The 13,363-nt window shown below is 39.8% G+C and overlaps 2 protein-coding genes and 1 long non-coding RNA gene across 3 annotated transcripts in view; 2 read left to right on the forward strand and 1 right to left on the reverse strand.

The window, feature by feature from the left end:
* Positions 1-960, forward strand: part of LOC137973920 (leucine-rich repeat-containing protein 40-like) — a gene marked incomplete at its 5' end in the record, with an annotated part of 27,692 nt that extends 26,732 nt beyond the window's left edge. The window contains one exon of the mRNA XM_068820817.1: positions 66-960. Within this exon, the coding sequence (XP_068676918.1) occupies positions 66-171 (106 nt within the window). The remainder of the gene's footprint in view (positions 1-65) is intronic.
* A 1,925-nt stretch (positions 961-2,885) lies between these two features.
* Positions 2,886-3,617, reverse strand: LOC137972578 (cylicin-2-like). The gene is made up of 2 exons (XM_068819321.1): positions 3,596-3,617; positions 2,886-3,403 (listed from the first exon to the last, which is right to left on the reverse strand). Exons 1-2 carry the CDS (start codon positions 3,615-3,617, stop codon positions 2,886-2,888), a joined length of 540 nt encoding a protein of 179 aa, XP_068675422.1.
* Positions 3,618-4,575: 958 nt separating this feature from the next.
* LOC137974272 (uncharacterized) lies at positions 4,576-10,712 on the forward strand. The gene is made up of 5 exons (XR_011117411.1): positions 4,576-4,775; positions 5,690-5,789; positions 6,197-6,258; positions 8,450-8,562; positions 9,605-10,712. It is a non-coding gene; the product is annotated as an uncharacterized lncRNA (long non-coding RNA).
* The last annotated feature ends 2,651 nt before the right edge of the window (positions 10,713-13,363 follow it).

Raw genomic sequence — 13,363 nt, forward strand, 5'->3', positions numbered from 1 at the left:
AAGGGCATCCTTTAAATCTCTGACCTCTCCTAATTTTTAACCTGAGATGATTCAACACTTGACAGGTCATTGCAGTTGGAGGGGAACCCATTCAGAAATCCAAGAGCGGCAATACTTGCAAAAGGAACCCAGGCCCTCCTCGCGTACCTCAGAGATCGCATACCCACTTGACTTCCGGTAACATTGTTCACTTGGGGAAGGTTCATGGAGAAGACCAAGAACCATCTTACGGAGGGTCCAAAATTTGTTGGCGGACAGTGAGAACGTTTCAATTTCAGAAGAGAACTTCGCTACTTCTTCGATGATCATCATTTAGGCTCTTCATCTCTGAAACGTTTGCCGAAGGATTAAAGAGTATTCGATGTAAAAGCACGGCAAGGTTTGACTAGTTGCTGCTATGGTGACAACCACGTTAACGTGAGTTGAAAATAAGAAACGTTTTTAGAGGAAAGAGCGGCACTACTGAAGAAATCAAACTGTTAAAAGTCAAGTTATATTTTGGAGAAATTCAGTGGATGGTTTTTCCATTTGCGACGGTTTTAATACGCTTTGTGCTATTAACAAAGATAAAGGGAGTCAAGCAACGACAATGCCAGAAGCCAAGAATATTATTGGTTTAATAATTAACAATTATTCACCGAAGTAGAGGTGAATATAGCCTGATTCTCAGACGGTCCAGGTCGCTCGTGTCACGCACGAAGTAGAGTGCGTGACACGAGCGACCTGGACCTTCTGAGAATCAGGCTAAGGTGAATAATACTTGGCTAGTCACTTCCCAATCAGCCAATCAGCGCGCTCGGAGAGCACTATTCACTTGTGCGGTATATACTAAGGAAAAGTAAATCGTGCTGTACGTGCAGCAGGCATTTTAGTGCATTTCCTTGCCATAGTCTGCAAACAACACCTTAATCGTACCAAATTAAAGGTTTTGATAAGAACCAACTGTGGTAAATCTTTCATTTTTACCTCATTGATGACGAAGTCTCAATGAGGTGTAGTGATGGGGCTTCAGCTGCTCACTGGATCACTCGATCAATGGGCTGTTGAATTTCGGGTTTCGTTCGGGCGGCCGAATTGGTGTACGAATATTCTCGAAACGGAAGCGCGAAGCGCACGTGTTACAGGTTCGAGTGTACCCTTTATTTAGGGCTAGTTCTGAATTTTCTATTGAGTTATCAAAAATGAAAGTCGTAGTAGAATATATATCCCAATGCTCTACATTTCGTCAATGAGGTGCTACACAGAGACTTTGATCTTTCTTTACTTTGAAGCAGTTTGCGCCAATCCAGTTATGTGATACGTTGCCCATACATTTCAAGCTGAACGAGGCGGAATCATTGCGAAATACTTCAGTTACACTTTCATTGTAGGTGCAAACTCTCCTGCAGCAAGAGAACTTCGGCAGCGGAAACGTAACAAAAACCACCCTGACTCTTATGTGACATCATCACCGCTGTCTTGGTGACAAGAAAAAAATTTCTCGTTTGCTTCTTTTCTTCGTACAAACAGCGTGGCAGCCATGACGCATTGAAAGCTTCTAGGTCACGTTGGTTGCTAGTCGTGGGTGCAACCAATCGGTGGAGTTCACGAAGCGACGATGCCTACGGCAACGACAACACAACAAGGCAATAACAGCGTCGTGAAAAATCGCCAAATTTAGGGTGACCCGTGTGAACTTTCATTCTAAAACCGCTCGTGTCCGTTCATCTTTAGGATTCTTCGCCCATATCGTACGGCGTGAACCAGATTGAATAATCCCTCAAGACTTACGATGGTTCAAAGTTATAATTTTCTTCGTCGTAGATCGTAACCTTTAGACGAAATGGATAAGTGATCCTCACATTTTTCGTTAACAATCAAAATAGACGTTATTCATAAATTACACCTGTTTTATTATTCTTTTGTTAATGTGCAAATTAGCCTACCAAGCCTCACTTTAGGGAAAGAATTCTTTTCAATTCACTGTATAGTGTCGAGACTTGGTAGGCTAATTTGCACTTGGACAAATGGGATTATAAATTGACCGCCATTTATGAACAAGGTCTATTTGTTTGAACTTTTTTCAATAAAGCGTTTGTATGCGCAATAAATGAATTTCGGAATCGCTTGGTTTTGTTTTCGAATTGGTGACGTGTAACGCTTGCGTTATTGTTTCAAAACAAAAGCTCTTTGTGTCAGATCAATAGGGCAACCGTAACTCCAAACTCGTTCCCAGGCTCTCTAGAGAGACCCTGGGAACGAGGTTGCCGTAACTTATCACAGTTATTCAAGATGGCGGCGCCCGGGAACTTTAAAGTGAAAATAAGTGACTTTTTTCTTCTTATGCAAACACTTTTTGAAAACAAATTTCAGCAAATTTGATTGCAAAGAGTATTTTATTCGATTTATAGTTACTCCGTAGTTGGAGCGGAGGTTCCTCTAAACTCCCTGTTAACTTGGTTTTTCCGATCGATCCACCCGCTAGTACCACATACGGTATCCGGTCAACTCGCCTACGTGCAAACTCGCCTACGCCAACTCGCCTACGCCTACTGGTGAACTCGCCTACGTGGTCGAATTTGATCACCGTCATAGGCGAGTTCGTTGTTCCTCATAGTTGTGTAAAATGTGTTTGTTCTGCTCCCGATAGCAGATTGATTGCGATAGCCGACTCGTACGAATTCAAGAATTACGGTCAGTAAATTTTCCAAAGGAGTTGCAATTGTAAATCAATTGAATTTAATTGTCAACAACTGAAAAACAACTTTCCTCCGTTTTAGGCAATTTCCTAGAGACACCTTTCTAGAATTGCGGACCTTTATATTTTGCTAATGCTTTGCCAGCATTGAATCTTTCCTTCCTTCCTTCCTTCCTTCCTTCCTTCCTTCCTTCCTTCCTTCTTTCCCTCATTTCTTCTTCCTTCCTTCCCTTCCTTCCTTCCCTTCCTCTTTCCTTCCTTCCTTCATTCCCTCCTTCCCTTCCTTCCCTCCTTTCCTTTCCTTTCTTCCTTCCTTCCCTCCTTTCCTTTCTTCCTTCCCTTCCTTTCTTTCCTTCCTTCCTTCCCTCATTTCTTCTTCCTTCCTTCCTTCCCTTCCTTCCTTTCCTCCGTTCTTCGTCCTTCCCTCCTTTCCTTTCTTCCTTCCTTTACTTTCCTTCCTTCTTTCCCTCCTTTCTTCTTCCTTCCTTCCATTCCATCCTTCCCTTCCTTCCCTTCCTTCCTTTCCTCCGTTCTTCGTCCTTCCCTCCTTTCCTTTCTTCCTTCCTTTACTTTCCTTCCTTCCTTTCCTTCCTTCCTTCCCTTCCCTCCGTTTCCTCCCTTCCTTCCCTTCCTTCCTTCCGTTCCGTCCTTCCCTCCTTCCCTTCCTTTCTTCTTCCTTCCTTCCCTCCTTTCTTTTTTTCCTTCCTTCCCTTCCCTTCCTTTTTCCTTTTTGTGGTGATGCCAAGAAAGGTTGTTGTCAATCATAAGTCCTACATATTTAGCACAGAATGTCTGCTATGTATGTTGACCTGCTAAAGAGATTGGAGGATGAACATTGTAATTAAGTTATTAAAACACAGACATTCAAATATGCAAAAGCGTCATTTACTGTCTGAAATATCTGGTCCAAGTCATTGCCTGTCACTGTGAGGGACGACATGTTCTGGCCACTGGTTGAATTTGTTCCTGGTAGTCCCTGGCTCAACTTCTCAGCTGCACTTGCAAATAGCCAGCTAGTTGCCTCTGGCCAGTTGAGATTCTTAACAGTTGTTATTGATTGTTCTGTTCTGTCGTGATTGTTTCATTGGCCCTGAAAATCCCCTATGGGGAGTGGTCAGTCAAGTGAATTTTTGGATTGTATCATCACCATCGTCTTCATTGTGGTCGTCAGCATTATCCTCAACTTTACATCATCATCGTCATCTTCATTGTGGTCATCGTCATCATTATTGTCATCATCATCGCATTCGTCTTCATTGTGGTTGTCGTCATCGTTATCATCATCATCAACATTATTATTGTCATCAAGATCATCGTCATCATCAACGTCATTATTGTCATAAGCATCATCGTCATCATCATCGTCATCATTGTGATCGTCGTCGTCGTCATTATTATCATTGTTGTCATCATTTTCAACATTAGTGTCATCAACATCATCGTTATCAACGTCATCATCATTATCATCGTTTTCATTGTGGTCGTCATCATCATCATCGTCATTGTTGTCATCATAATCATCGTCATCATTGTGATAGTCGTCATCATTATTGTCATCATAATCATCGTCATCGTGATCGTTGTTATCATTGTTGTCATCAACTTCAACATTAGTGTCATCATCATCATCATCATTATTGTCATCAACATCATTGTGATCGTCGTCGTCATCGTCGTTGTCATCAACTTCAACATTAGTGTCATCAACATCATCGTTATCAACGTCATCGTTTTCGTTGTGGTCGTCGTCTTCATTATCATCATTATTGTCATCATAATCATCGTCATCGTGATCGTCGTCATCATTGTTGTCATCAACTTCAACATTAGTGTCATCATCATCATTATTAATATTATTATTATCATTGTTACTGTTGTAATTATTGTTATCATCATTAATTGTAATTAATTTATTAATAAATCACAAATTTTGCCCCACGAAGAATCATCATGCTGGTAGTGATCTTTTGTTCCTATGATGTTTATTAAACAGCATGAGTTCAACGACTCGGATCGAGAGAGCGCTCCACACAATTTAAAGACTTTCTTAGCAGAAGGACAGATTCCTTGGGATGCTCTCACCTTTATCACTGTTCAGGTAAAAAGGTTTGTTCTGTACAATGGCAGTTGCAACTATTCTTGAGGAGACCATAAAGGTGCGTTAACGCCACGGAACAAAAACGGAACGGAACGGATTCAATCATTTTTGCCAAGAAAGAGCGAGTTCCTCTCTGCGCAGTAAGGCATCCATGATTCCTTCACAGAACACATGAAAAGTAGCTCTTTCTTTTCAAAAATTATCAGAGGTGTTCTGTCCCGTAAACTGTAATCAGTCTCGTTTTGCTCAAGCACACGCGTTTTTGAGACGCGGACGGCAACCGAGAGTGAGCTGTTTTCCCTTTTAACTTTTCTTCCCACAACCACATTTACATTGCTAAGTATATTTTTTCCATTTGAATTGATTAGTATAAAGATCTGGAAGATACCTCTGTCCTGGCACGCGAAATGTTCTCTTCCGGTTGACGTCCGCGTCTCCAAAACGCGCGTATTTAAGCTCCCTAGTTAAGTGGGAACGCGATCCTCGCAAGGTGCGTGGGTGAAACAACTGAAAGTCATCGCGACGATCGCGCCCTTGCGAGACAGGCGAAAAGAAAAGCGAGAGACTGCTTGCAGTATGGAATTAGCTGAAGCGGAAAATACCATAATACTCTGCTTGTCCACCCAAATTTTGAACAAGCATTGTTTTTATTTCTCCTGAGACCATTGTAAGTCTCAAGAGAAATTGGAAACAATGCCTATGCAAAATTTGGGGGGGGGGGGGGGCAAATAAAGAGTATCATGGTATTTTCTGACTTGGCCAACGAACTCAAGAAAGCTGGACAATCTTGTTTTACAACTTTCTTGGATATTTTCAGTAATAGCAGATCACGCACTAAGCGAGAGATTACTTGCAAGGTTAAGAACTGGAACCCAGGGGTTTTCACATCTTTGTTATTTGTTTGTTTTTCACAGATCACATCTCGAGGACGAGTTACTGATGTGCCTCACAACCGTTCTTGAAGATTCTTCTCGCTCGCGATTCTTGAAGATGGTTTCAAGTTTACTAGCTCGGGTGAGAACATAAATTGTACCTAATTTTTCATTTACCAAGCTGAGTAGCCAATCAGCGCGCGCAGTCAACGCTATCCACTGTTTTAGTATATACTAATAAAGGATACCGGTATATAGTCCACAATTTTGCTTGCATTGAACTTGTTCAGGATGCACGTTCATCTTCATCAAGCTGAATAAGTCAAGACGGGCTCATTTACATACAAACAATCTAATATTTCAAAATGAGGCGAGTAACTTAGTGAACTCAGTTGGTATGTAATTTTGGTAAGGAAGAACGCTGCGTTTTTTCAGAGATCATGGAATGCAAAGCATTGAGACCATACGGGGCACGAAAGGCTTAAGGAAAAATCAGAAAGATAAATGAATTTGTTTATCTTAATTAAAGCGTGCGTACTTCATTTTCAGACTTGACGACAGTACTTGGAGAACAAGTGGACCGGTTTAATTCTCTCTTAAAAGTCATCAAGGTAGGCAAATACCTTAAAAAATAAAGTTCTTCACAATTTGTAGATGCTTCACTTCCTGCTAGCAGAGTTCTCTTTTCTTTTGCGTTCGCTGGGCTGACAAGTACGGGAAAAGTGACCTCTGCCATAGGTCGAAACTCACTGTGTTGTCCAGGGAATACGGTTACTTAATGACCACATCCTCACGTGATACTTTGTCATGTGGGCTCACTTAACTACAGCGGAATTACTGTAAAGGAATGGGCGAGAAACAGCGGGCTCACGTCACAGTCAGCAAACATATCATGGGGCATGCAGTTTGAAGAGGACCGTCCAAGGTTGTGGACGGCGGTTGGATCAGAGCGAGTTTCGGCCCATGGCAGAGGTGTCTTTTCTCAAACTCGTTACCCCATTGAACGCAAAAAGAAAGGAGACTTCTGCTAGCAGGGAAGTGCTTCACAATATTATCTGGGGAATGCTTCCTTCAATAGCGACCTTCATATTGGAGTGCGAGGACCAATGCGAGTAGGAGTTCTCAGTTCTGAGCATGCGCATTTCGAAATTTTTCGTTCGTTAACCGTAATGCGCATGCCCAGTACAGAAAACTCGTACTCGTATTTGTTCTCGCATTCCAATCTGAAGGTCAGTATTAGCCATCAATAACAAAGGGTTTTCATACACCTTAGTTTAAGGAGGCTCCCTAGAAACTTAGAGCCGCGCGCAAGCTGGGCACTAGTTTGGCGCGTAAAGCCTGAATTCGCGCGCGTTTTTCTGATTTTTGTGACGCCAGCGTGATCAAATCTGTAAAATTAACTGCTAGTTTTCGCGTTCCTTTCGGTGATTTGCTTTTTAATTAACTCAGCTCTAACCACATACATTTCCTATCCAATACCCTATATCTGCTAAAATCTGTAAGAGCTAATCGAATATATTTAGAAGAATGACAAATTACAGAATATTGGCAAAAGCGACTGAACGACCTTGACTTTTACCACCTCAAAATGTCAGGCAATATTATTTCCGTGATGTGGCAAAGAATAAAAAAAATTCACCGAAGGAAAGTATAAATATTAAAATAGGAATATATCTGCCTGTCTTGAGATGTGACACCCATATTGGTACGTCTCTACAGGGAAAACTTTGAGAGAAATTAAATAGGTTTCCTTTTGTAACTCGTGCCCTGTAGTGAGGGTATTCGCAATTACTCTAGGGAGCCACCTTAAATGATCGCCCTGTCTGGTTTTCAGACCTTTATTTTCTTGTTCAAAATTTTTTTTAAATTCTCAGTCAGTGTATACTTTGCCGGTAAAGTTGGTTATAAGGTTGAATCCGTATTTACCCAGGTTAAATTGGTGATCCTCATTTTACCTAGGTTGTTGAATATGCACTTGGATGAATGGAAGAAACTTTTTTAGGAACCTAAATTAAGCCTACAGGAAAATTAGGGTCAGGTTAGGATTAGTTTTAGTTCTTATTATACATGGATATCAAAAGTATTACCTGCTGATAGCTTTAGTAAATAAAGAATAAATGCTATACCGAGTAATTGCATTGTGACTAAACTTGATAGACAACAAATGCAAGGAAACGATGTTATGTGCTTGTAATATTTCGATATAAATCTATATCATCTTCGGACTAAGGCGGGATACAAGTAGCAGAATTTAAATACTGCGAGATTGTGCAACAGTATAATGACGTGAAAGTGAACAACAAAGAAACGAAACTGTCAGGAGAATAGGCGGAGTTCTCTACTGGCTTTTAAGCCATTGTTCAGAAATGGTGTTAGACGCTTAATATGGTAAGCTTCTTTATATAGTAATAGATTCCAGTTATCATCGCGATCTATTATGTTAGTGTTATCACGCACGGTTTGGGCGAAGAATTCTTTGTTGATTACAGTAGTAGATGAAATGTTCTCATTTGTAAAAATATCCGGTAAGTTGTATAAATCTTGTATGTGTTTGATATTATCACACTCGCGAAGATGTTTATATATAGCGCTTTCTTTGTCCGTGAGTGCATGTTCTTGTGTTCGGACAAACAGTGTTGTGTTCGGCAAAATATGAGCCATTAATTGATATTGTTTTGTGCACCAACATGGCCGGCTCATCACGTGATTAAAAACCATCCATTAAAACGGTTAGATTTTAATCTTGCTTTTATGTGGTCAAAATGATTTCAAAGCTTTACCTTTTTAAATTTTGCGTTGTAGCCTTGTTCCATCTTGCGCATGAAGCCTCGAATGATGTATAACCCATAGTCCTTGCTTTGCACTTGCCCACTGCAACGAAACGTCTTTCCTTGGTGTGGCCTTGTCCACCACTGGTAAGCACAGTAACATGCTTGCAATTCTCTCTTGGTGTATTTCAATTATATGATTTTAAAGTATTGAAAGCTGTGAAGTCTATTTAATAATTAGATCATGAGCTCGAGATTTCTATAAAGGTGATAGTTGATTCGGCCTTGATTCGGCCTTCGGCCTCATCAACTATCACCTCATAGAAATCGAGAGCGAATAATCTAATTGTTTTAGTGGAATTCTTACTAAAACTTACTTCAAATAACGGTTTCCAATTATTTCTTGACGTATTATTAAACTTTGCGCCTGAAAAAGATCGCTCGGATTGAATTGCCATTTAAAATCTAAGTTGTGTGCGTGAACGCATCAGCTTTTTCAATAATTTCAACTTTTTTCAAAGTCAAGAAACCGTAAATGTCCTTCGTTTAGACTTCTCAGAATTTAATTAACCATTTACATCCAAATTTTCCACCAAAACTGTGGCAAAACGAAAAAAACGTCGTTATTTCCAAGACGACTTCCAGCCACTGCACACTAATGGCTCAGCCAATCAGATTACAGCATTTGCATTAGTAGAATAGGCCATTTCCGAGTTCATGTCTATCTCCTCTTCAAGGCGAGTCTAAGTGCGAAGTTTTTGTTATGAAAATTAAGTTTCATTCATATGTAAATTAGAACTAATTACCATCACAAAAAGTTCGCACTTAGACTCGCTTTGAAGAGGAGGCAGACATGAACTCGTAAATGGCCTATTCTACTAATCCTTATTAGGAGATGAGCAGCTCCTGCAGTGGGAAAATTGAGAGTTCGTCTTGTATTCAATACTTCTCTCCAGAATTATACGTAATATTTTTGATGAACATGTCGTGACACATCAACAGTGCATCTCTAGCATTGATTTCCGGACATACAACTTTTGCAGTAACCGAATTGTGCTGCTAAAAAAAACTATTATTGGCCGTCATATCTTTACAGTTTCAGAAATAAAACAAAATTGTTAGTGAGATGCAGTGTTAAGTTCCAGCGATTTAGCTGGGTTCATTTTAAAATGTGCCTTTGTATTTTCAGGTCATTCCACTAACTTCGTTGTTGCTGTTCATGTACCAACTGGTCTACCGTCCAACTTCTGGATTGTAAAGGGCAGATCTCTGTTGTGTCAGCTGAACGATTGAAAGACTGTTAAAAAGAAAACTTCACTTGTCGCCTTAGCTTTTAGAGTTATTTAGGCTGTTTTTCTGGGAATTTAAGAATAATACTTATCATTGATAGTTGAAAGATACCACGGTTCAATGACAAGGCATTTCTTTAGGTTTATTACTGGGTTGCCAAACCCAGTCGGAATCTCGGTCTCATTTCGTGGGTTTTTTTGTTATTTTCCGTGTCGGGAAAAGTCTTGCCTGTCACTCCCCTGCTAAGTGGTGTCTTTGTGCATAGAGTCTTCTGCGCGTATTTTGTTAGGTTTGAGGGGGCTGGGGTAATGTGTCGATTTTCCTGGTGCACACAGGAGAACATGTAATTATTAAACCTGCAATGGCGTCGAAAGTCATTGTAACACGCGTGTCGTTTCAGTGCATATTTAAACAAAATATACCCTTACGGAGCGCAAGAATGGAACTTCAATTGGATAAACAAGACAAATAAATCTGTAATCTTAAAAGCGACGAGTAATGGACTTCGACAATAATCTATCGCCCGTCGAGCCGAAATCAAAGTGAGCTGTATTTCTAATATATTTTACCAAGTGTGCTGTTATGTAAAACGCTGAAACCAAATGGAAAATCGTCTGGTAACTTATGGGTTTAACAAAGACAGAGAAGGAATTGAACAACTTGGATCTGCACAGTCTTCTGGTAACAATTGGAAATTTCACTAATTTTTTTAGTCAAAAATTATTTGAAGGAAAGCTTGTTGCCCATTTTGGCTTGATAATTCAAGTAAAGGGTTTTTCAGTAAAGGATTTGATGCTGAACACTGGTGGGAAATTTCTTAATTGCGTTTTTGACACGGAGTGTAATTTGACACGATTAAGTTTCTTGTCTTACGCACGTAATGAAATTGCCTCTAATCATGTCTAATAGCAAATATGTTGTTTGTTTCAAAAAATATTTCGCTGGAAAAGGTGGCCTTTATGAATTCATCATGTTGTGTAATATGCGAGCTTAACTGGTTAGTTTTCATGGCATTTGTAAAGCATTTTCGTGTCAAAATGCGGTAAGCGTCTTTCTGTTACTTAATTAAATGTAAATATCAACCATGCATGTTACTCTTGTCTGCCGTAAACTTGATTTCCACTCTCAAAATTACCTCCAGAACCTACTTTTTGCGTAGAATAAGCTTTTAGAATGATGTTCTTGTCTTCTGTGGTGATACTTGACGATTCGGGAACATTTTGTGAAAAAATATTTATAACGGGTCACACGGTCAACTTGATCGCCCGGCAGGTACAAAACGCAGGTCACAGGTCACAGGGCACAGGGCACAGGTCACAGGTCATTATTTAACCTATACAGAAAGTATCCTAAACATTCATAAAAGCTAACCTGAGGCCTTATTAGTCCTAATTAGGCCTTTTTACGCCTAATTAGGCCTAAAGAAAAGTATCCTAAACATTCATAAACGCTAATTTTAGGCCTAAAGAAAAGTTTTTAGGCTTAAGGTTAGCTTTTATGAATGTTTAGGATACTTCCTGTATAGGTAAAACAATGACCTGTGACCTGTGACCTGTGACCTGTGACCTGTGACCTGCGTTTTGTACCTGCTGCTTGATCGCCCGAACTTGCCCGATTATGCATAACAACCACTTGACCTTTTGACATCCCATTGAAAAAAACATTCACTATTAAACCTGCAATGGCGTTGAAATTGTAACGCGAAGGGCGTTTTAGTGGAATATGGAGATCAAGAATGGAACGTCAACAGGCGGGGAAAATAAATATCTGGAATCTTAAAAGCGACGAGAAATGGTCTTCGACAACAATTGCGGTCGGATATGAGAAGCGTGCGTTGTTTCTAATCTTATTTTATGAACTGTGCTGTTATGCAGAACACTGACAGCAAGTGGGAAATTCAGTATGGGTGAAAAAGGAATCGAACGTCTTGAATACCGAAGTCACATCTCAGTTGTCTGAGATGAAGCAATTTGATTTATTTTGTATTCAAGCTGTACAGTTTTCAGGTAAAAAAATAATTGAAAATGTGACAGTGAAGAATTAATGGAAAGAAAGCTTGTTGTCCATTTTGTGCTTTGGAAAAGGTTCTTCAGAAAAGAGTTACAATTACAACAAAACAACTAAAATCTCCCAAAATGTTTTTCGCTGATGGTAACTTTTTATATTCGTGCTTCAAAATTGATGTTGTTGTCATGTCGTAAATTTTGTTACCGATGGCAAAATATTTTATTCTCGATCGACCGTCCTGAAACTTCCTTCTGCTCTTCTTAAAAACTGTGTATCCATATTTATTTACTTTTACATCAATAATTGTTTTGCATAAAGCAGGCTAACAAAATCTGTATCTTGCTTGGTTCGCATTTGATATCATTAAAATATAATTTTCGGTCCTATGCTTTGACACAGATACTTCACTGTTTGGCGAGTAAACATGCCGCGGTAACTTCATCACGGCGCCCGCTGAATTCCGGCGATGTCACTTTCGATTTTGCGATTTATTTGTGCAGCCAAAACGTACAATAACAAAATTGAACATTGCAAAAATCCCCCAAAATGTTTGTCGCTGATCGTAACTGTTTTTATTCTATATTCACGGTTCAAAATAAATGTTGTTTTCATGTCGTAAATATGTTATTCTCGAGCGATCGTCCTGGAAACTTCCTTCTGCTCTTTTTAAAAACTGCGTATCAATATTTATTAACTTTTGCATCAATAATTGTTTTTGCATAAATCTGTACCTTGCTGAGTTCGCATTTGTTAGCGTTAGTAGTATTTTCGGTCCGATGCTTCTGTTTTGTGAGGAGTATATTATTTTGGTCTCCCATCCAAACACTAACCCCGCCCAACAGGGCTTAACTTCAGTGAACTTCGGTATTACAAGGCTGTCAGATGCTCAGAGGGCACGCTTAAACTTGTGGTGAAAAGAAGTTTATCAACATGTCAGCCCAGAAGCCAATGTTTCTCACTTCCTATTTATTTTCTTCAATCTTTCTGGGTTCAGTACTTTGCTAGTAACCACATGTCTTCTCAGACTATTTACCCAAGACTTCTACCATGGCACTACAATGATAGAGAATACCAAAACAACATCGTGCACTGTTAGAGCTACATATTACGCAAGGACAGATCTGTTTTGTCGTACGAACGTGTTAGGACCTTTGAGCCAAAGGGCCTCGTCTGGTATGACTTCTTAATGACTCCCCAACTTTAAAAAAATTGTCTGGAACGGTGCACGTACCACAGGCAACCCAGTGTACCCTCACGGAGGGTCTAGTTTTTTAATAATCACGGTTTGAAAGCAAGTCATTTTGTCAACATTTAAAGACGTTCGCGCCAAAATCTTCCTACGGTGAGATTTTCTTCATTTCCCGCCTAGAGTTAGGTCATAAAGTACTTACTCCAAAAATGAAAAAAAAAATGGGGGTCACCGACTTTGTTTCGGAGAAAATGGCAGTGGAAAAATGCTTTAATTTCGAGAAATCGGTCATAATAGCGAGATGTAGGCTCATCTGCTCATCAATCGAAAATCATAAAAATAAACTGTTGGAGTGAAAGTTTCCATGCATAGGTTTTTAGGAGTGAGATTTTTAGATAATTTTATGCCGCTAGGGATGTGGTAAACAGTAGAGTTCATCCTTGACGAGTGTTTTCGTAAGCT

The sequence above is a fragment of the Montipora foliosa genome, chromosome 10, assembly GCF_036669935.1.
Source record: "Montipora foliosa isolate CH-2021 chromosome 10, ASM3666993v2, whole genome shotgun sequence".
NCBI lineage: Eukaryota > Metazoa > Cnidaria > Anthozoa > Scleractinia > Acroporidae > Montipora > Montipora foliosa.